The following is a 22,491-nucleotide window of genomic DNA, read 5'->3' as shown; positions in this document are numbered from 1 at the left end:
GAAGGGGACACTAATGAAGAGATTGGTGTTGAAACATTGTGTGCCTGAAATCCAATCATGAATAACTTGGTAATTTCATGGTACCTAAATTTTTAAAAAATTTAAAATAAAAAAATAAATCAGAAAGAAAGAAAGAAAGAAAGAAAGAAAGAAAGAAAGAAAGAAAGAAAGAACAAACAAACAAGTACATGCACCAGAGTCAGGCACTTGTGGAACCCCCAGTTTCTCAGTAACAAAATCAACAACCACTAGCAGCGAGGAAGGAAAAGGGGCAATTAAAAATTTAAAATACAGGAAAATTATCACTGACAAATGTGTCTTCCTTAGAGTAATATTAATAATCACATTTATATAGTGCATATTACGTAGCAGGTTATGTGTAAGTACTTTTATATACCAATTTAGATTTTAATTCATTAATCTTCAAAAAAATCCTGAGAATCGGGTTCCATTCTTATCCCTACTTTGCAGATGTGAAGACTGAAGTATAAATGGTCTTGCCTGCATGTTTTACTTTTGGATAACCCAACAATTAATCTGGAACTAATTTTTAATCTTTGTGTATGGCAGAGAATGTTTTTCAAACATGAGTACTCACTGCTGTGTATCTACATATTTGTCAACTGTCGGATCTGTTCAGACTCTTACATCTAATGACAACTTAAAATGCGGCAGAAGGCAAAACAGAAACACACGAGGTTTTACCTGTAACTACATCTTAGTACATCATATACAAGGACCTAATGGCTCTATGGTGAGGCACAATAATTTGCACTAACTTTCTTCTAAGGATACATTTTTGATCATTCTGTTAGCAAATTATAGATAACAAGCAATATAAAATAAATTATGAGGGCCTGCTATGGGGCAGCCCTTAAGGTTGGGAACATTGGAGACAATGGTGGAGGGAAGGTGTAATGTTGGTGGGATTGGTATTAGAATATTGAATGCAAATCATCATGAAGAACTTTGCAAACCACAGTGTTTGTATGAAGTGGAAGGGGAAAATTTATATATGTAGGCCTTACCTATCCCATGTAAACTCCAAAATATATTAACACAGAATTGCTTTAAAAGTGTTATTAAAGACAGGTGAGACATAATTATTGCCATAAGGAGATACAAGTATAAAATAAAATTTTAATGTAATATACTTTAGATTCACAGCGGGTAGGGCGTTCGCCTTACAAGCGGCCAACATGGCCGACCCGAGTTCGATTCCTCCGCCCCTCTCGGAGCCCGGCAAGCTACCGAGAGTACTCGATATGCCAGACACAGTAACAACAAAGTCTCCAATGGAGACGTTACTGGGCCCGCTCGAGCAAATCGACGATCAACGGGAGGGCCTTTACCTTTTACCTTTACTTTAGATTCCAGAGTTGAATACATTTTTATGTAAATAAGAATAGGCATTTTATATAATATAATATTAAAAGATTTTAATTTTCATATTTACATAGGTCAAAATCACAGTGATACCTGAGAACAGGTGAGGAGTAAGCCCTGAACTTACTATGTTTGGCCCCAAGACAAAACAAAACAAAAACAAACAAGAAAATGTAACAGAGAGAAACAATCTTCCAATGATAAATGAAAGTGTTAAAATACAACAAATTCCAGAGTGATCACTTCTAGCTATCATTGTCACAGTGGTCCCTTCTCTGTCCCGACTGCCTTCTTTCCCAGCATTTGAGGCAGACTGCCAACAGTGGACCAATCCTCCTGGCCCTTGTTTCTACTGTCCTTGGGTATTGGTCTCATAAATATATGTATATATATATTTTATAATCTCACAAATGAGTCCAATAATTCTATTTCTATTTCTTTCCTTCTGACTCATTTCACTCTGCATGGTATTCTCCAATCATCCACTTATAAGCAATTTTCATAACTTCATTTTTTTCCTAATTGCTGTACAGTATTCCATTGTATAGATAGATGTACCATAGTTTCTTAAACCAGTCATCTGTTCTTGGGCACTTGGGTTGTTTCCAGATTCTGGCTACTGTGAATACTGGTAGAGGGATGGGTGTTGGAAAACTGTATGACTGAAACCCAACCATGATCAGCTATGTAACTCTTATCTCATGGCGACTTAATTGAAAAAAGAAAGAAAAAAATTCATATTCCTAGCACATAAAAAAACAATAATTCATAAATAAAATACTTGGATGAATGAATTAAGAATCATAATAAGGAGAGATTTTCAAAAGAATAATGAAACCACTCACCCAGTTCAATGCAGGTGATCCCAAGTGACCAAACGTCAACTTTGCCATCATACTGTCCTTCATCCATTGCTAGGATCACCTCTGGAGCCATCCTGCCAAAGATGAATGTGCAAAACTCATGTTGTAAATTAAAGATAAAATTTACTTAAAGTGATCAATGAAATTATTGCCTTTGAGAGAATTTTTAAATTTCATCTAAGAAATGTACTTTTCCTTACACAATTTTGAAAATATTATTCAAAATATTAGTAATATATGCACATGGTTTACATAAAACAACACATTTCAATAGGTCATGATTTTACCATTCACTATTAGTCTGTTAGCTATTAGCTATTAGCTAAGCTTTCTCTATTCTTCTCTAAAGATGCTGCTTGAGAGAAAAGTTCAAAGAAACTTCAAGTGAAATCTAAACCCTGTGCTTGGTCAGTGAGTTGATAAACCTGCTCAGTTTACACACAATGACATCAACCTTATTTGAACATTTTAGTGTTTTTACTGAGTGTTTCTTTCTGTTACTGAGTTTCCTATTCCTAACAAAATTTCATTTTGAGATACATGAAGAGACATACTAAGAAAGCGAAACACTATGAGTTCCTATTGTTTTCACAGGCTTATTTTAACACGTCATACTTTTCTAATTCTACATACCAGTAAGGTGTGCCCACAAAAGAGTTGGCAGGAGAAGCCATTGAGGCAGATCCAAAATCAGCGAGTTTCACCTGACCTGGCTCTGTTAGAAGAATATTTCCTGCTTTGATATCCCTATAGGAATAAAATAAGAGGATTATGAAATTACTTTTCAATTTTGATTATGAAATAGGTCAGAGCATGCAATTAATAAGACAAAAATGTATTTAAAAAAACTTGCTCAGATATCCAAAAGGGGATTTAGTAATTAACACATATGTAAGGGGACCAGATTCCTGGGCATACTTACTGGTAGGTCAAGGTAATTACTGAAAGGAAGAGTTTTCTTCAGAGGTGGGGAATACAATGAGAAAAAAGGCAGATATGGTAGATAAGGAAATCTAATCAGTTGCTACACTTACAAAAGCAAATTCTTAGATGCTAAGTTCAGTCACCCATCACTTTCTTTGTTTGGGAATTGGCACTGTCTGTAACTGCCTCTCAGTTTTTATTTTTCCAGATTACACATATTTTTAAAGTCAGACAAAAAAGCCTTTGGTGAATCTATATAGACTACCTACCAATAAACCTCAACTACACACATACCTTTTCTTTCTTGCCTGTGACCCTTTCTCTCTGCTTTAATTGTAACTGCAACTCTAAGGCATTTGAGGGTACATGTTATCTAGAAGGTGTTATTTTAAAAATAACACTGTACAGTAAAAAGAAGAGCCTGAAAGATCAAAACAAACAAGGATTAGGGAATAGGAAATTGCATTTCTATTGTATTACTACGAAGAATCACAGGTGGTTACTACTAAGTTATTAGCTATTTTATGCAGCAAAAAAATTTTTTTAAATGACTTTTGAAAATTTACTTTTCAGTGTGATATATAGAATGAAAATGTGTGGGTATACTACTTATTCTCTTCGAAAATAACAAGTGTAATAAGTACTAAGGCATCAATAATTTTAAGTTGACGGGCAGTGGAAAGAAACATGAGGAAAACTTACGTCAAGTTGAAAATGATAAGACTCAAATGCTTTCCAAACAAGGTCCCCAAAACTGTCCTTTGAAATTCACTTTATTTATTCGAAATGACATTAAACACTGATAGAATTTTTAAAAATATTATTTACTTCTCTTACAACAGAAAAAGATATGTTCTTTTATCTTCAGTTAGAACACTGCCTTGTTTTTAAAATCAATAATAATGGTAAGAATTTAAAGAGCATTTTAAAACTTTGTCTTTTCAACTCTTTACATATTAAAAAATACAAAGCATAATATAGAACAAAACATTGATGCACAGATTAAGGTAACAAAGACCTGAACCTGTGAATTTAAACAGGGAATGGGTTTAACCATTACAAACTGAAATTGAGTGATGACATCTTTGTACTATCTATACACACCTATCTGTCTGTCTGTCTGTCTGTCTATATGTCTATACACACATACATACATACATAAGTTATTTTATTAATCTAGGATTTTGTGGGGGCTTTGTATTTTTTTAACATGTGCTGTCAGGAACGAAGCCAGGTCTTCACATATGAGAGGTGGGCATGCACTGTGTTAATAAGCAGTATCCCTGGCCAGGTCTTTTTCCCCCCAAAAAAACAGCTGTCAAATCCTAGATACTATTGTTAAAATAATTTAATCAATATTAAGAAAGGAATTTTGGTCTACTTAACGTGAGGAAGTGCTCTGCCTTTTTCAATATTAGCAACTGGTGTAGGCTAATCTGGAGTTATAAAAAGAGAAGCAAAAGGGGGAATCTGTGAACTAAGTTTCATTTCTTCCAAGTAAATGCCAGGGTCTTCTGTAGCTTTTCAAATTTTTCCCCACCCCCCCTCTTCTGTAGCTTTTAAGCCACCTCAGATTCTTTATGTTTTCCTCATACTCTACTACTTCTGCTACCTCTCATTAAATAACTGAATTAGAAGTTCTTTACTTAGAGGAAAGATTGATAGCAACATCCTTTTTAACAGAAGTGAGTGGTATGAAGTAGGTTGGAGGAAGAATAGAGTTGATGTGGAGAAAATATAAAGCAAAGGAAAAATGGATTAGGAACTGGGAAATCTGAGTTTAGTTTCTGTGAAACTGCAGATGTGCTATATAAATTTTTCTGAGTCCCAGTTTCTTTATCTGCCAAAATCAAGAAAGTAAGACCTGGGGCTGGAGCGGCAGTACAGTGGGTAGGGCAACTGTCTTGCACACGGCCGTTCCGAGCTAGATTCCCAGCATCATATGGTCCCCTGAGCACCGCCAGGAGTAACTCCTGAGTGCAGAGCCAGGAGTAGCCCCTGAGCATCTCCGGGTGTGACCCAAAAAAAGCAAAAAAAAAGTAAGACCTTCCTAAATAGCCCTATTAATGACAGGAATACAGAAATACATCGGGGCCCATGGGCACAGCCAGCAGTGCTCAGAGAATGTTCTCAGCAATGTGCTCAGGAGTTGCTGCGGTAGGTACTCGAGTGCTCAAGTGCTCTTGGGAATCAAAGCCAGGCCTCGTACATGCAAAAATACGGGATCTAGCCTTAGAGCTACCACCTCAGCCCCAACAAAGCCAAATATCTGAGCATGATAAAACAGCATATATTGAGATAAGATTGACTTGTTCTTTGAAAAGGGAAAAGACATCTAGTGAGGAAGCAAGAAGGTGCGTGCCAGGTCAATTTGCTTTTCTTCTTCACACAGTATCCAAGGTTTACCGGATCCTTCGAAACCTCCTGCAACATCCTACCTGCGGTGAATCTACACAAGAGAGATGATAGGAGTCTCTGTGGAGAGACAGGAACAAAATATCGGCAACTTCAGCTCTTACAGCCTAAAACAGTAGCAATTTATTTGCTTCCCAAAGTCTTTAGGACCCTAAAACACGGAGAATGCACTGATTTCTTCCTTGAATAGACATTTCCTGTAGATGAAACAAACAAGTGACTGGTGTTGGTTCTTACCTGTGAATCAGTGCGTGAGCATGTAGGTAGGCCAGGCCCTGCAAGGCCCCGTGAGTTATGGCAGCGATCTCCACTTCCTGGAGTGGTTTCTTATGAACTGCAGAAAGAAAAGTTCGGGGCAGATGAGCAGTTTCATGACTCTCTTATTATCTTCTATAGCTATACCACAGTGAGTTATTTCATGGATGTTCTCAAATGACAATTTGGGAACACAGTCACCTAAATATACCGAGTGTGTGAATATCTATTTATACGTACATGCAGATACATTATGTAGGATAATGTTAATCAGATAACAAGAAAGCCACACATAAAAACAAACCTCTAGAAACAAAATAAAAGCCTGATATTCATTGTAACGAATTGCTAATTTACTAGTCAGTTTCCCGTCAAATTCCCACTGATTCCAATTGGCCAGGCCAGAATTTACCAGTTCCTTCTGACATTTTAAATGCTTAGAGTGTTTTAGGGTTGCATTATTCTCCTCTGCCACAAAGCCATCTATAATTACTCTTCTAACTGCAGGTTTTCATTATTTGTGAAAGCAGTTAATAAGCAATTTCTATTCAGAGATCAGGCATGATATAAGAAAGTTTTTCTTAATGTAAATTTTTAGGCATAGTCTCCAGTTATATAATAGCATCTGCAGGGGGGAACTGGGTCAATCAAGATGTTTGAAAGGGTTAAATATCAATATAATCTGCGGTCTACCTCTCAGGCAGACATACATGTGACTTTGATGTTTTTAGCTACCCCTACACATTAGCCGTGCATTTTAGTAGTGTCTGCCATGAACTAAAGTAGCACAAGGTTGTTAATCATTACACAGATCTTTTCAGTGATTCCACAAAGAAAAAGCTTATAAAGTTTATCCTGTAACTCTTAAATCCAATCCATCAACTGCTAAGTTTGTCTAAACTACCTTTCAATATAGGAGTAGATAACTTCCTATCAAAGTAAAACAGAAAGGGTGAGCAGCGCTTTCATTCTTACCTTCTAACAAATCAGAGGCAGAGCCTAAGCAATATTCCATCACCAACTGTAATAGATTAAAATAAGAAGCAGAACAATAAAGGTTAATAAGAAACCTCTAAAACCAACCAACCAAACAAGGAACGAAGACACTATGAGAATAAATATTCTGACTTGCATGAACCCGGACTAAATTTAGTCATTGAGCACTAATTGAGTTTTGTAATTTTTATCATGTTTTGTTATCTCCTACTTGGAAATGAAATTAGCTTAAAACTGTGAAGGGACTGAATAGGGACCACTGTAAATGGTCAAACTGAGATTGAAATTTCTTTCATCATTTCTACACAAGCTTAGTTCAGAAGGATTTAACGTAACTAGGCTACACTCTAAGTTTTGTAATTGGGGGAGGGGCAGCCAAATTCATGAACCAGTAAAATCTTCACTGAAAAAAGACAAATTTTAAAAAAAACAAATGAGTAAGTAGGAAATTTCTCATTTTCACTCCCCCCACCCCTGGTTTTGGGCATAAACCCAGAAGTGCTCAGAGGTTAATCCTAAGTGGACCCGGCAGTTCTGGGAACTGAACCCAGGCCTCGTGCATGCAAAGTATGTAATTCAGTTTTTTGAACTATCTCTCTGGCCCTTATTTGCACACATAGGAAAAAAAAATTCAAGCAATAAAACAATTTTTGTTTAAGAAATTACTATTTGCTTTGCCCCATCAAAAAATGGGGAGAAGAAATAAACAGAAACTTCCTCAAAGAATAAAAGGGTAAACACCCACGGCCCTATATCACTAATCATCAGGGAGCTGCAAATCATAACGATAACGACCATGAGATATCCCACACCACAGAGACTGGCACGGGGAGAAAGGGACTCTCCCTCACCGCTGGTGGAAATGCTGACTGGTCCAGCCTTTCTGGAGAATGACATGGGCCTTCCTCAAAAAGCTAGAAATTGAGCTCCCATACAACCCAGCAATATCACTTCTGGGAATATACCCTGGGGGCCCAAAAACACACTGCAGAAAGGCCATCTGCACTTCTATGTTTGCTGCAGTACTATTCACAATAGCCAGAATCTGGAAACAACCCATGTGCCTGAGAACAGACGACTGGTTAAAGAAACTATGGTACATCTACACAATGGAATACTATGCGGCCTTTAGAAAAAATTGAAGTCATGAAATTCGCTTATAAATGGGTGGACAGGGAGAATGTCATGATGAGTGAAATGAGTCAGAAAGAGAGGGACAGGAAGTCATGCCCGTGAACTGCCTCTGGCATCATATAAGCTCATTAACGGCTATGATCCAGAGACTCACAAATAAATCCAATCCCAGGCCTCATATTCTGGGCTGCCCAGGAGCAGTGGGTAGTGAGACTCCCGCCCCACAGAGCCCCAGCAGCCAAAAACCTCCAGAACTCAATCGCTGCCATGCTCACGGCCCATCTCCACAGGCTGGAACAAGCCACAACCACAAGTGAATCTGCCGAAACACTCAGGTATGTGGGTTTTGTGACCAAAATCCCCAGGCTCACAAGGAGGCAGGGATGGGTGACTTCCCCACATCCCCGTTGCTCCAGAAGCCTGGCAGTCCTGCCATGAAAATATGCCTCTGGCGCCATATAAGCTCATTAACGGCCATTATCCAGAGACTCACAAATAAATCTTGGAAGAGATCAACAAGCTGCAGAGATGCCTCTGGACTCCAGAGTCACTAGCTAGTTGAAACTTGAACTCCAGCTGTATCATCCTATTTAAAACTTTAGAATTTCTGCAGCGTGCTTGCAGCCACATTATGTCTCATACTCTACACCACTGATACACTAGGAGTAGCACACCTCATTGGATAGGGTGTAAAGTAGACGGCAACTGGTCTCAATTAAAAAAAAAAAACAACAAACCTCAACCTATAATAGCATGTTAGTGTAATCTCATACAAGGGCTTAATGGCTCCAGGCTGAGATATAAAAACCTTCACATACTTTCTTCTAAGGAAACTTTCTTTTTATTATTTATAGCAGATTATTCATAACAGGGCTGGAGCGATAGCACAGTGGGTAGGGCGTTTGCCTTACACGCGGCCAACATGGCCGACCCGAGTTCGATTCCTCCGCCTCTCTCGGAGAGCACGGCAAGCTACCGAGAGTATTCGATATGCCAGACACAGTAACAACAAAGTCTCCAATGGAGACGTTACTGGGCCTGCTCGAGCAAATTGATGATCAACGGGAGGGCCTTTACCTTTACCTTTACCTTATTCATAACAAGCAACACAAAATGAATTACTTAGGGCCTGCTACTGGGGCAAGCTTCGGTGGTGGTGGGGAAAGTTTGAAATATTGGTGGTGGCAAGGTGTAGCAGTGGTGGGACTGGTGTTAGACTATTGAATGTAATAAATTATTGTGAATAACCTTATAAAAATAAAATTAAATTTAAAAATAAAATAAAAATTTTTTAAAAAGGAGAGGGACAGACACTCATTGTCTGAATGACTGCACTCATTTGTGGGATGTAAATAAACATAATATGAGACTAATACCCGAGGACAGTAGTAACAAGGACTGGGAGAATTGGTCCACAATTGGAAGCCTGCTTCAAGTGCTTGGGGGAAAGGCAATGGGAACAGAGAAGAGAAGGGACCACTACGACAAGGACAGTTGGAAAGGGTCACTCTGGGTAAAAACTGTGTGCTGAAAATAGGTAAAAGAACAAACATGATAACCCCTCGGTATCTGTATGGCACACCATAATGCCCAAAAAAAGCTGGGGTGGGGTGGGGGTGGGGGGGAAGGAGAGAGAGAGAGAGAGAGAGAGAGAGAGAGAGAGAGAGAGAAGTGCCTGCTATACAAGGGGGAGAGGGGTAGCAGGAGGGAAGCTGGGGTCATTGGTGGTGGGAAATGGACACTAATGGAGGGATGGGTGTTGGAACATTGTATGACTGAAACTCAATCATGAACAACTTTGTAACTGTATATCTCACAGTGGATCAATACCAAAAAAATTAGGGAAAAAAAAAGAAAGAAACTATTGTTTCGAACTCAATCTAGGATGCAGGTTGGTATGCAACATAATATTAGCTTGAGACACTGAGAGAAATGAGATATTTAATTTAGATCTTAAAATAATCACTGTATCACTGTCATCGAATTGTTCATCGATTTGCTCGAGTGGGCGCCAGTAACGTCTCCATTCATCCCAGCCCTGAGATTTTAGCAGCCTCTCCTTATTCATCTTTCCCAACACTGGCATATTGGAAGCTCTTTCAGGGTCAGGGGAATGAGACCCGTTAAATTATCTTAAAATAATACTGTAGTATTATTACCCATGATAACATTTTCTTAATACTTATTGAACTTTAAATATTAGGAGACAGTTTAAAGGCAAAAAATGAGAAAAATGGGACTAGAGCAATAGTACAGCGGGTAAAGCGTTTGCCTGGCACGCAGCCAACCCGGGTTCAATCCCCAGCATCTCATATGGTCTCCCGAGCACCACCAGGGGTAATTCCTGAGTGCAGAGCCAGGAGTGACCCCTTAGCATCGCTGTGTGTCACCCAAAAAGCAAAAAGGAAAAAGAAAAATTGGGGGCCAGAGTGTCACTCAGTGGTAAAGCACTGGTCTTGCACTTGAACCCCTAGGTTCAATCCTCGGCACTAAAACAAAAAACCCAAAACCAAGAGAGAGTGAAAAGCTGACCCTACCAAAGTAAGGCAGCTTAATGATGGGGTATATGCCTGCGAGTGTGAGTCGGGGTCTAGGCACATCATTCCCTCCTGCTCCCCACAAAGAAGAAAACATCTGTAGACTAGAGGAATGGTTAAGGCTCTTGTCTGGCACACAACTGACTCACGCTCGACTCCCAGCACCACATATGAACTCCAAGCACTGTCCTGGGTTACTTCTGAGCAAAGCCACAGATAGCCCAAGAGCACCCCAGGTATGGCCCAAAACCAAAAAAACCAACTGATTATTTTTCAGTCTCAGCTTAGTTTTAGAATTACTGATTTGTAACAATTGTCAGGAAAATGAATGTTCTATGACCAAACTATGCATATAAGAAAGTAAATACTATCCTACTAGCACCTATGCCTACAAATTATTTTGTTATTTTAAAATAATACCACATCCTCATTATAAAAACACAAATTTCTTATAAAACATCTAATAATATATCAAAATATCTCATAATATATCATAATATCATAATACTAACATATTGATTCTTTCAACTGGAAATATTAAAGTGAAAGCATATTTATAAACTATCAATTTTGGATCACTGAAATATCTTTGAAGAATATGCTAGTGTATACATTACTATATGATGTATATTATTATGTATTATATCCAATCTTGGGCTGGAGCAATAGCACAGCGGGTAGGACGTTTGCCTTGCGCGCAGCCAACATGGCCGACCCGAGTTCGATTCCTCCGCCCCTCTCGGAGAGCCCGGCAAGCTACCGAGAGTATCTCGCCCGCACGGCAGAGCCTGGCAAGCTCCCCGTGATGTATTCGATATGCCAGACACAGTAACAGCAAAGTCTCCAATGGAGACGTTACTGGGCCTGCTCGAGCAAATCGATGAACAACGGGAGGACCGTGACCGTGACATTTTTCTTATACATTAGGAAACACATCTCAACATTTTTTTTGTCATAAGTATTCTTTCCGCAACTCCATAGCAGAAGGGAACCTTCTGTGGCTGATTTTTTGGGCTTCTGACATTGTTGTTTTTTATCTTTTTTATCTTAATCCCATCAGCGGCCAAGACTCAGAGACTATAAAATTCAGCTCCCGGAACTTCTTATCAGGACATCTTTTTATGACATCTTATTATCTATTCCTACTTTGGACAAACTTGCAGGCTATCGAATGTAGCCTGCCCACAGGGCAGAGTCTGGCAAACTCCCCGTGGTGTACCCAATATGCCAAATACCAGTAACAATGATGGGTCTCATTCTCCTAAAGAGCCTTGAATATAATCTCAGGGCTAGGATGAAAGAGACGTTACTGGGGCCTGCTCGAGGCAATCAACGATCTTATTTTTAAAATTTTGCTTTTTGGGTCATACCCAGCAATGCTCAGGGGTTCCTCCTGGTTCTGCACTCAGGAGTTACTCCTGGCAGTGCTCGACGGACCATATGGGATGCTGGGAATGAACCCGGGTCGGCCTCGTGCAAGGCAAACACCCTACCCCCTGCACTATCACTCAGGCCCTCTGCTCTGTTTTTAAATTAATTTATCCTCATTGTGGTAGGGGCCACACCTGGAGGTGTCTGGGGAAGGCAAGCATGAGGGGGAGGGTTGTCCACTGGTTGCTCTGTTTTTAAATTATCAGTTCTGGTTTTCAAGGTTTCTTGCAACTTTTTCCATATGGCCCAGTTAGTTCTGTGGCTGCTTGCAGGAAAGTCTCTAGCAACTAATTTCCTATGAACTGCTACTTCGCTATCAAATCCATTGTAGACAGAAACCAGGTAACCAAGCTTATTAGCACTCTCAGTAATCTGAGAGTAAATAGGCTTCAAACAAGAGCTTAAAGGATTTTCTGAAGACTTGAAACACATGATATTTAGCACTTGATTTTGTAACATTTATTCTGTCTGCTCAAAATCCCTTTCTTGACTCTTTCAAGACAGCTGAGATTGCTAGAGAACTGATTTCCAGATAATGAGATGCTCTGCTGATTAATTTTTTCTGCGCTGAACAGAAGCAATGGCTCTAGAAGTTTTAAGAGCTGCTTAAACAGAAATGTTAATGTTTAAGTACTACAGATCGATCTGGGGGAAAATTCCATTTCCTAATTGAAGATTAGGTATAGAAAAGGACTTGATACCTGAAAGGTCCTCAATAAATAATAGTTCAATTAGATTTCAAATTGGAATATATAATAAAGTACAAGGGCTGGAGCGATAGCATAGCAGTAGTGCGTTCGCCTTGCATGCGGCCGGCCCGGCCGACCTGGGTTCGATTTCTCTGCCCCTCTCGGAGAGCCCGGCAAGCTACTGAGAGGATCTCGCCCTCATGGCAAAGCCTGGCAAGCTCCCCTTGACGTATTCGGTCTGCCAAACACAGTAACAGTTGTCACAGTGGAGACGCTACTGGGCCCTCTCGAGCAAATCGATGAACAATGGGAGGACAGTGACAGTCCCTACTCAAACGGGCCTAGTAACGTCTCCATTTTAGCATAATATTTGCATGCCCTCAGCAGTGCCAAATGTACACCTAAAAACAAAAACATAATCACATAAAATATACAAATATATCCGAGGAACTAAAACCTCCTTCTGATCGATCATGTATGAGGCTCTTGTAAAAACTAGACAATGTTCATAATATCAAAAACAATTCCAAATTTTGGGGAACTGGAGTGAGGTTAGAAATATCAAAGATAAATTTTCTACAATAAGAAAAAAGGCCCTGGGGCTGAGCGATAGCACAGTGGGTAGGACGTTTACCTTGCAAGCTCAATTCCCAGCACCCCATATGGTCCCCTGAGCACTGCCAGGAGTAATTCCTGAGTGTCTGAGCCAGGATTAACCCCTGTGCATCACTGGATGTGACCCAAAAAGCAAAAAATTTAAAAATAATGATAATTTAAAAAAAAGAAGAAAAAAGGCCCTGACTTTTACATTATAATTATGAAGTGATGTTAATTTTTTATTTTGATTTTGGTAAGTCTAGAGAATATAGACTATATAAAGGATTTATATACTAATTGGGACACTGAGATATTAACAGATAAATATTAGAAATTGACAATAAGTCAAATGGAACAGAAATGGGGAGAAAAATTTTATAGATCAAAGGGATAATAGGGAAAAAAAGTACAGAAATTTATTTATATTTATGTATGTGTATTTACTTGGGGGTGGGAATCTTTTAAAAAATGCTCATGGAGTCCAGGGGCCACTTCTGGGGAGCATCTGAGCAGGTTGATGGCGTCATGTGCTGCTGGGCCCAGTGATGCCAGTGTTAGAGATAACAAGGGCTGTCCCCTGCATTGCTTAAGGGAAACAAAACTTGTAATAGGGAGGTCCAGAGCGATCGTATAGCAGGTAGAGAATTTGCCTTGCACATGGATGACCCGAGTTCGAGCCCCAGCATCCCATAGGGTCTCCCAAGCACCGCCAAAACACCAGGAGGGATTCCTGAATGCAGAGCCAGGAACAATCCCTGGAATCATTGGGTGTGGCCCAAAACACAAACAAGAAAATTGTGAGGGAAGGAAAACGATACCAGAAGCCCTCGGACTTACCCAGGCAGTGTGTTCTTTCAAGTAACAGCCTTTGTACTCGATGGTGTTGGGGTGCTTCAACTGTCGCAAAAAATTGACTTCCTTAAGAATATCCTGCCATTTCTATTGAAACCAGGAAGAAAATGTTATACTTTTAAAAGTGAAAATAGATGGAGTCAGTCTACATTTATAATGGTGCTTTTAATATTTAAAATGGAAGAAGTTTAGTAAAGAAGCCATAATAACTTACACTATTTCTTTAATTTAAATACAAGTAAATATAAGTATCTCAATAAATAAAATAACAATTCATTATATGTACCCATGTTCTGGGCCGGAGCTACAGCCCAGAAGGTAGGGCATTTGCCTTGCACGCGGCCGACCCGGGTTCGATTTCTCCACCCCTCTCGGAGAGCCTGGCAAGCTACCCATGACATATTTAATATGCCAAGAACAGTAACAACAAGTCTCACAATTTGTTGTGAGACATTACTGCTGCCCGCTTGAGCAAATCGATGAATAACGGCAGGGCAGTGCTACAGTACTACCCATGTCCTACTGCATAAAATAGATGAATTAGAATTTTTTCCCCCTTTTTTGGGTGACATCCAGTGATGCTCAAGGGGTTACTCCTGGCTCTACACTCAGGAATTACTCCTGGCGGTGCTTGGGGGACCATATGGAATGCCAGGGATTGAACTCGGGTCGGCCCAGTGCAAGGCAAATGTACCCAAAGTACTATCACTCCGGCCCGAATTAGAACATGAAGAACGTTTATTGTATGGTCCGTGAGAAGGGAAAATAATCATGATAAAAAATGTTGAAAGAATTTTGCTTTGACTGTCAGTCTCATACTAACATGCTTACAGTTTATACATAGACACAAGTGTCTTTAACTTACCTCATGTGACTGTTTTCCACTATAGGACATTTTCTTAATTGCCACCACCTCATTGGTGTGAGCATTTGTGGCCTGTTTTAAGAGAGCAGAAAAAAAAATGAGAAGACTGATGTTAACGATCTGACTAGATTTTACATAACATCTGGTGACTTCATAGTTACAAGGTAAAGACACTCGAACTGCTGGGACGGAGAGACAGTACGGGGATAGGGCATCTGCTTGTGTGTGTACTTGACCTCGGTTGATCCCGAGCATCCCATATGGTCTGAGCACCGCCAGGAGTAACCCCTGAGCATTGTAGGTGTGATCCCCAATTCAAAACAAAACAGGGAAAAATGATATTCTAACTCTGATAGGCTACATCAGTATTGCCCCAAATAGGTGACCCCACCCCTTCCCTGGGTGACTGTGGAATGGTACAGGGTAGCTTGGATGAAAGGTGTGTAACCCCTGGGCTATGTAAACATTTTCATCACCCATTAAAAGCATTGTTCGCTATTCTTTCCTATAATATGCAAAAGCTACTATAATAAGGGATCAGGGTGTGATAAAAAAATACACCAAATCAAGCAAAAACAAGTTATTTTACTGACTTATTCTGCAGATCGTTCATCAATGGAGAAACAGTTTAATGTGATGTAGTGATATGATAAATTCTCCACGAAAGGAATTAAGTAATTTATATGTATATGACATAGTATGGAAAGTTCATAATAATATCATGATAAAAACTATACAGGATCTCAATTGTGTGAAATATTACACATGTCAGGGCTGGAGCAATAGCACAGCGGGTAGGGCGTTTGCCTTGCACGCAGCTGACCTAGGTTCGATTTCCAGCATCCCATATGGTCCCCCAAGCACAGCCAGAAGTAATTCCTGAGTGTATGAACCAGGAGTAAGTCCTGTGCATCGTTGGGTGACCCAAAAAGCAAAAAAAAAAAAAAAAAAAAAAAAAAAAAAAAATATATATATATATATATATATATATACACATGTCTTTCCTACTCTACTCAACAGTGCAACAAAAGTTAAGACTAATCTTGGAAGGGACTTCCACTTTCAAAATTACTTTCATTTAATTTTTTTGAAGGATCAAACCCAGGGCTTCACATATACCAGGCATGTTGTTTTACAACTGAGCCATATCCCTCGCCCATTCATGTTTTATAAGAATGTATAAAGCATGTCTTATAATTCTCTATCTTTTCCATACTTAAAATATAAGTTAATTGGAAGTACAATCAAATAAATGTTTTTATTTACTATGGAATTCCTTACTATCTCATTTTTTAAAAGAATAAAAAAAACCCCTCAACACTTTATTTAATATGAAATTCCTTACTATCTCATTTGTTTGTTAATGTTGCTTTTTTTGGGTACAACTTATGTAAGATCAAACACTCATATATAGTTTATAAAGTTAACTGTATCAGTTTGGGGAGCAGAGATGTAACTGACAGCTGAATTAACACCAGCATGTTGAAGGTCTGGGCTTCAGGAGTGACCCCCCAACACAGCAGCCCCTGAGAATTTTTTAATTTAATACAAAAACCAAAAAGAAATTGTTTCAAGCTTGTTAATACGCTACCTTCAGCTCACAGAGCTGCCAGCCTAAAATTCACATATTTCCTGAAATCACTCCCTGTAAAAGCTATAAACTATGAACAGTCTAAAAGAATTATAGGGGCTGAAGCAATAGCACAGGGGGTAGGGCGTTTGCCTTGTGTGTGGTTAACCCAGGTTTGATTCCCAGCATCCCATATGCAACCCGGCTCCCCCCCCCCCCCCCCCCCCGCCCCCAGCACTGCCAGGAGTAATTCCTGAGTGCAGAGCCAGGAGTAACCTCTGTGCATGACCGGGTGTGACCCAAAAAGCAATAAATAAATAAATAAATAAATAAATAAATAAAAGTATTACAATGGCTAGGTATAAAAAGGTTGGTTGTAGATTCTAACTTTATGGTTGCTAGCATTATTAGAATTCATGAAAACTACTAATTAGTACTATTGATTGCTCTGAGTCCTTTACAGTTTGTTCATTCATTCATTCATTCATTCAAGAAATGTATGCTTACTAGGAGTTCAGATATGTCAGGCATTGGGCTAAGTGCTAGGGCTTGAACCGTAAATCAATAGGCTTAGTAACAGTCTTTCCTCTAAAAGGACAGTCAGTAAAAACATAATAATAATAAAATAAACCCTTAATATATACATACATATTTTAATATAGAATTTACTGCTACAAAAAGATAACTAAGACATGTGCTATAAAGAAAGATATGTGTCATCTTGAAAAGCAAAAATGGAGGGATGTGACCAAGTTAGGTCAGGTCAGGCTTCCCTAAAGAAATGAGGCATCGGCTGAGAGCTACAGCACAGACAGGAGTTATGAAAGCGAAGACGGAAGTGGGAATATTCCAGAAGGAAAAGATTATCCAACAGTAGGCGATAAAAAGAAAGCAAATTATAGTTAGAGGAACGGGAAAGGAAATAATTCAGGTACAGGAAAGGACTAGGTCATGGCTACAGTAAAGATTTTTTTTTTTCATTTTGAGTCACACCCGGTGATGCCCAGGGGTTACTCCTGGCTCTGCACTCAGGAATTACTCCTGGCGGTGCTCAGGGGACCATATGGGATGCTGGGAATCGAACCCTGGTCAGCCGCGGGCAGGGCAAACAAACACCCTACCTGCTGTATTATCGCTCCAGCCCACAGTACAGATTTTGGTCTAAGACTAAGAACAGAGGGAAAATCTGGTATGCTTTTTACCCAAAACAAACAAACAAACAAACAAACAAAACATGATGTGATTAAATTTCCTTTCCCCCTCCTCTTTGGTTATCTTCACTTCGGAATGAACAATAGACCAGAAAGATGCATAGGAGCAGATGCATAGAAATTTGACTTGGAGGCTACCAAAGAGGCCAATAAGAATCAATACTCTTATAGGTTCTAATGCAAAGAGCAACAAGTGGCAGTGAGAAAATCCATTTTAAAGGCACTACCTAAAGGACAATTGTAGATAAACGGTCAATTGTGAAAAGTTTTATACCTTTTGTAAGTTTTGTGGGGCCAGGGAGAGAATTCAAAGGGCTGGAGCACACGCATGCCATACTGAGGTACTGAGTACAGCCCAGCACTGACGGCATTCCAGAGTAATGCACCCCTGGGCCCAGGGAGTACTAATACCCGTGGCTTGGGGCCAGGAACTGCAGGGAGTGGCCGCTGGGCAGGGCTGGGAAGTCCTCCCACCCCCACAACAACCTCCTCAAGTTTTAGAGTAAGGCATACTGCAATTCCCTTTTATTTACTTATTTATGTTAATTGCCTTCTGGGTTTATACTACTTTTGTATACAGGTAAAATATAGTTAATGAATGCAATTGAATCCTGGCTTCTGTCTACCATTATCAACAAATGATATATTTAAGGCCACAGTAAGCAGGGCATTATATTAGCTTTTAGAATTGTCAAGAAATATTAGGAAGAGTCCTTGTTTTTCAGAAGGACTAAAAGACAGTACATAACCCAAATAAGCCGTCTGCGGCCTACTACAAAAATAAATCTCATTTTACCCTTAATATAAATGGGCTGGAGCGATAGCACAGCGGGTAAGGCGTTCGCCTTGCACGCAGCCAACATGGCCGACCCGAGTTCGATTCCTCCGCCCCTCTCGGAGAGCCCGGCAAGCTACCGAGAGTATTCGATATGCCAGACACAGTAACAACAAAGTCTCCAATGGAGACGTTACTGGGCCCGCTCGAGCAAATCGATGAACAACGGGAGGACCGTGACCGTGATACATGGCCTGTAGGTTTCATCATGTGCTTGATTTATTAATCATTCTCAAAAAGAATTCTGAAAAGGGTCTGGTTGCTTCTCAATATAGAAGAGTCAAGTAAAGTTGGCAATTTCCTCTGATTCTGGCCAAGAGATTCTAAGAAGATGAACAGATTGTTAATTGATAAAAAATTAGAGATTCTGAGAAGGTGAACTGGTTATTAAGTCATAGAAAATAATGTAAGATGACTAAAGGATGTATTTTTGGACAAAACAGATAGCAAAATGTAGAAAATGTTCCCACTTGTAAAAGAAAGTTTTAAAAGGGGGAGAGGAAAGTTTGCTCAGGGGTTAGGAACTTCGAGTGGACCTTTAAATACCATTCTATTCCCAACTATGGCTCTGAAGGGTGAGTGGGGCTTGGCAAGCTGAGGCCCTGTTTTGCCCAGGGAAGATGTCGGGAGCACGGGCCCGGGATTCCTGTCTGTCAAGCACGTGGGCCTGCTTCTGCTGGCCCGACTCTGGGCCCCAGCCTGGCTAGAAAGATTCACCGTGGGCTGGAGCAATAGCACAGCGGTAGGGCATTTGCCTTGCGTGCAGCCAGCCTGGTCGAGCCGGGTTCGATCCCTTCACCCCTCTCGGAGAGTCCGGCACGCTATTGAGAGTATTCGCCTGGCAAGCTACCCGGGATGTATTCGCTATGCCAAACACAGTAACCACGAGTCTCAAAATGGAGATGTTTCTGGGCCCGCTCGAGCAAATGGATGAACAACGGGAGGACAGTGTTTGTTTCGTTTGTTTTTCTATCCCCAAAGCCTAGCGTGACAGTGGTAAATGAGAAAATATCACCCTCCTTAGCCACTGATGGCCACTCAATGCTAAAATGTACTTGAGGGCCAGAGAGATAGTACACTGGGTAGCGCACTTGCCTTGCAGGTGCCGTACCCAGGTTTGATCCCCCACACCACATACACTCTCCTGAGCCCTGTCAGGAGTGATCTCTGAAGTGTGGGGCCAGGAGTAAGCCCTGAGGCGTGACCCCAAAATAAAACAAACCAGAAAATTAAATAAATTTAAAAAAAGGTAAAATACTATGTACTTGAGTATTAGATGAAGGCAAGAAAAAAGAAAAAAAGAAAAAGAAACTATTACCAATGAGTGGTAATATCCCAGGAAAAGAAACGATTCAGAGAAAGCCCTGGCTAGAATCTTGGTTAGAAATAAATGAATAAGTTAAAAAATACAATTAATAAAATCTCATTTGGAAGGACAGTGAAAGATAAGCCCTATCGAGAGGTCAGAATGTGAAGTAGCACCTACAGAAAAACTCAAGAGTCGGGATACTGTTCTTTGATTAGGGCACTTGCCTTGTATGTGTTAAGACCTAGGTTTGATTATGGAAACCGCTGAAAAAAAGGCAAGTCTGATTAAGAAAAAATATTTGATAACAGATTTTGAGGAGAAAAATGTAAAATAACTTAAATATTACTTATTGGAAGAGTCACTGTCACTGTCCTCCTCCTCCTGTTATTCATCGATTTGCTCGAGCGGGCCCAGTAATGTCTCCATTGTGACACTTGTTACTGTGTCTGGCATATCGAATACATCACGGGGAGCTTGCCAGGCTCTGCCGTGCGGGCGAGATACTCTCGGTAGCTTGCCGGGCTCTCTGAGAGGGGCGGAGGAATCGAACTCGGGTTGGCCATGCTGGCTGCGTGCAAGGCAAACTCTCTAAATACACCTAAATCCAGGGCTGGAGTGATAGCACAGCGGGTAGGGTGTTTGCCCTGCACGCGGCCAACCCGGGTTCGATTCCCATCGTCCCTTGAGCACCACCAGGAGTAATTCCTGAGTGCAAAGCCAGGAATAACCCCTAAGCATTGCCAGGTGTGACCCCAAAAGCCCCCCCCCAAAAAAAACGGGACAATCTCTGTTGGCGGGGATGTGGTGAAAAAGGACCCCTCATCCACTGCTGGTGGGAATGTTGTATGGTCCAACCCCTATGGAAAACACTATGGAGGGTTTTTAGTAAACTCAGAATTGAACTTCCATATGACCCACTTCTGGGTATCTACCACCCGGACAGAAAAAGATTCATTCAAAAGAGCATATGCACACCATTTTCCATGGCAGCACTCAGCACAATAGCTAAGATTTGGAATCAACCTTGATGTCCAACAATAATAGATCAGTGGGTCATGAAGATGTGGTACACATACATAATGGAATACTACGCAGCTATAACGAATGATGAAATCATGCAATTCGAGGCAACATGGACGGAACTGGAGATGACATGTTAAATAAAGCCAGAAGAAGAAGAAGTAAATACAGGATAATATCACTCATATGTGGTATTTAGAGTAACTGGATGAGGGGATGCAGCGGTTTAAAGGTGAGTGAGGGGGATGCTGAGATCACCATTGGCCCCAGAGTGTAGGAAAGAGAAGAAACAGAGTGTAGGAGAGGAGGCGAAGAGAGGGATGCGAAGCAACACGTGGCTGGGGCCAAGGGGATTTGGGTACATGGGGGTGTTAAGGAACGATAGAGCTAATGATTCAAACAGCAGAGTCAACAGCACTGAAATCACGAGACCCAAATTTCAACAACCCAACTTAAAATGGTGCCTGTCAAGATGGCAGGTTGGAGGTGTAAGGAGGAAATCTGGGAGCACTGACATAGAGAAGTTGACATGGTGGTGGGATTGGTGTTGATACATTGTACATCTAAAACTTAATTATGAATAACTTTGTAAATCACGGCGCTGTAATTTTTTTTTTCAACAAAATGTCTTGGGCAAAACTGGGTCAAGGTGGAAACAGTTTAAGGAGTCCTGATGATCTGGATAAATGGAAGGACCAAGTTTTAGGTGACAAATTTCAGATGAATGAGCCATGTTAACATTTCAGTTAGTTCCCATTCTTTTCATCAGCAGACAGCATTCTTCCCCCCACCATTTTTTTGGTGGGGGAAACGGCCAACAGTGCAAAGGGGCATTGCTGGCCCTATGTTAAGAAGTCATTCCTGGTGGTGATCAGGAGACCATATGCAGGACCAGAGACTTAACCAGAGCCAGTTTCAGACAAGGCCTTAACCCCTATACTGTTTATCTGGCCCAGAAGAACACACATTCTTAAAATTAAAACGGTCTCTGGAAAGGCTAACTCTTTTTTTTTTTTATAAATTTTATAAAAGTGGGATTTTTCCCATTAAAATACATATTACCGTTCTGTTTTTATGAACTCATATATATGTATTCATTAACTGGGTAGAAACAATTAAATTCTTTAACACAGGTAAATTGTCAGAATAAATAAGATCACTGTTATGGCCTATTGATTTAAAATGTGTTGACTATGCTGACAAAAAACAGTTAATGCTTATTGTGACCATCTATCAAATCGTTTTATGAAATGGTACCCATTTTATATTCTTGCCTGCTCGTGAGACTTCTTAATGCATGGAACCTGTTAAAGAAATACATGGCATTTCTTTAACAGGTAAACGTTTTCTAGACAAATATTTGACCTCCCACCTCGATGTTCTTGCTTTATATGTACGCACACACCCCTACCTGCCCATGTGTGCACATACCCACATCCTTTCCTTCTCCCTGTATTTTGAATGACTTGATTGGAATGTGTGTTGTATTAAAACCAAACGTTTACAGTCTTCAGTATCACAGAGAGAGAACTTGCTTTAAAAAAAAATCACAAAAATTTCATCATTGAAAGTAGTTTAAGGACAAAGGGGCTTATAGCATTT

General features: G+C 40.2%; 1 protein-coding gene across 1 annotated transcript in view; it reads right to left on the bottom strand.

The window, feature by feature from the left end:
- Nucleotides 1-22,491, bottom strand: part of TAOK3 (TAO kinase 3) — a 214,109-nt gene that overhangs the window by 82,826 nt on the left and 108,792 nt on the right. Inside the window, exons 4-9 of the mRNA XM_056131022.1 lie at nt 14,945-15,016; nt 14,065-14,166; nt 6,819-6,864; nt 5,826-5,922; nt 2,883-2,996; nt 2,232-2,323 (exon numbers count right to left, since the gene is read on the bottom strand). Of these exons, the coding sequence (XP_055986997.1) occupies nt 2,232-2,323; nt 2,883-2,996; nt 5,826-5,922; nt 6,819-6,864; nt 14,065-14,166; nt 14,945-15,016 (523 nt within the window). The remainder of the gene's footprint in view (nt 1-2,231; nt 2,324-2,882; nt 2,997-5,825; nt 5,923-6,818; nt 6,865-14,064; nt 14,167-14,944; nt 15,017-22,491) is intronic.

The sequence above is a fragment of the Sorex fumeus genome, unplaced genomic scaffold (genome assembly GCF_029834395.1).
Source record: "Sorex fumeus unplaced genomic scaffold, SorFum_2.1 ptg000083l, whole genome shotgun sequence".
In the NCBI taxonomy this organism is placed as follows: domain Eukaryota; kingdom Metazoa; phylum Chordata; class Mammalia; order Eulipotyphla; family Soricidae; genus Sorex; species Sorex fumeus.
The sequence above is the reverse complement of the archived record's forward strand: the minus strand, read 5'-3'. Positions and strand labels throughout refer to the sequence as shown.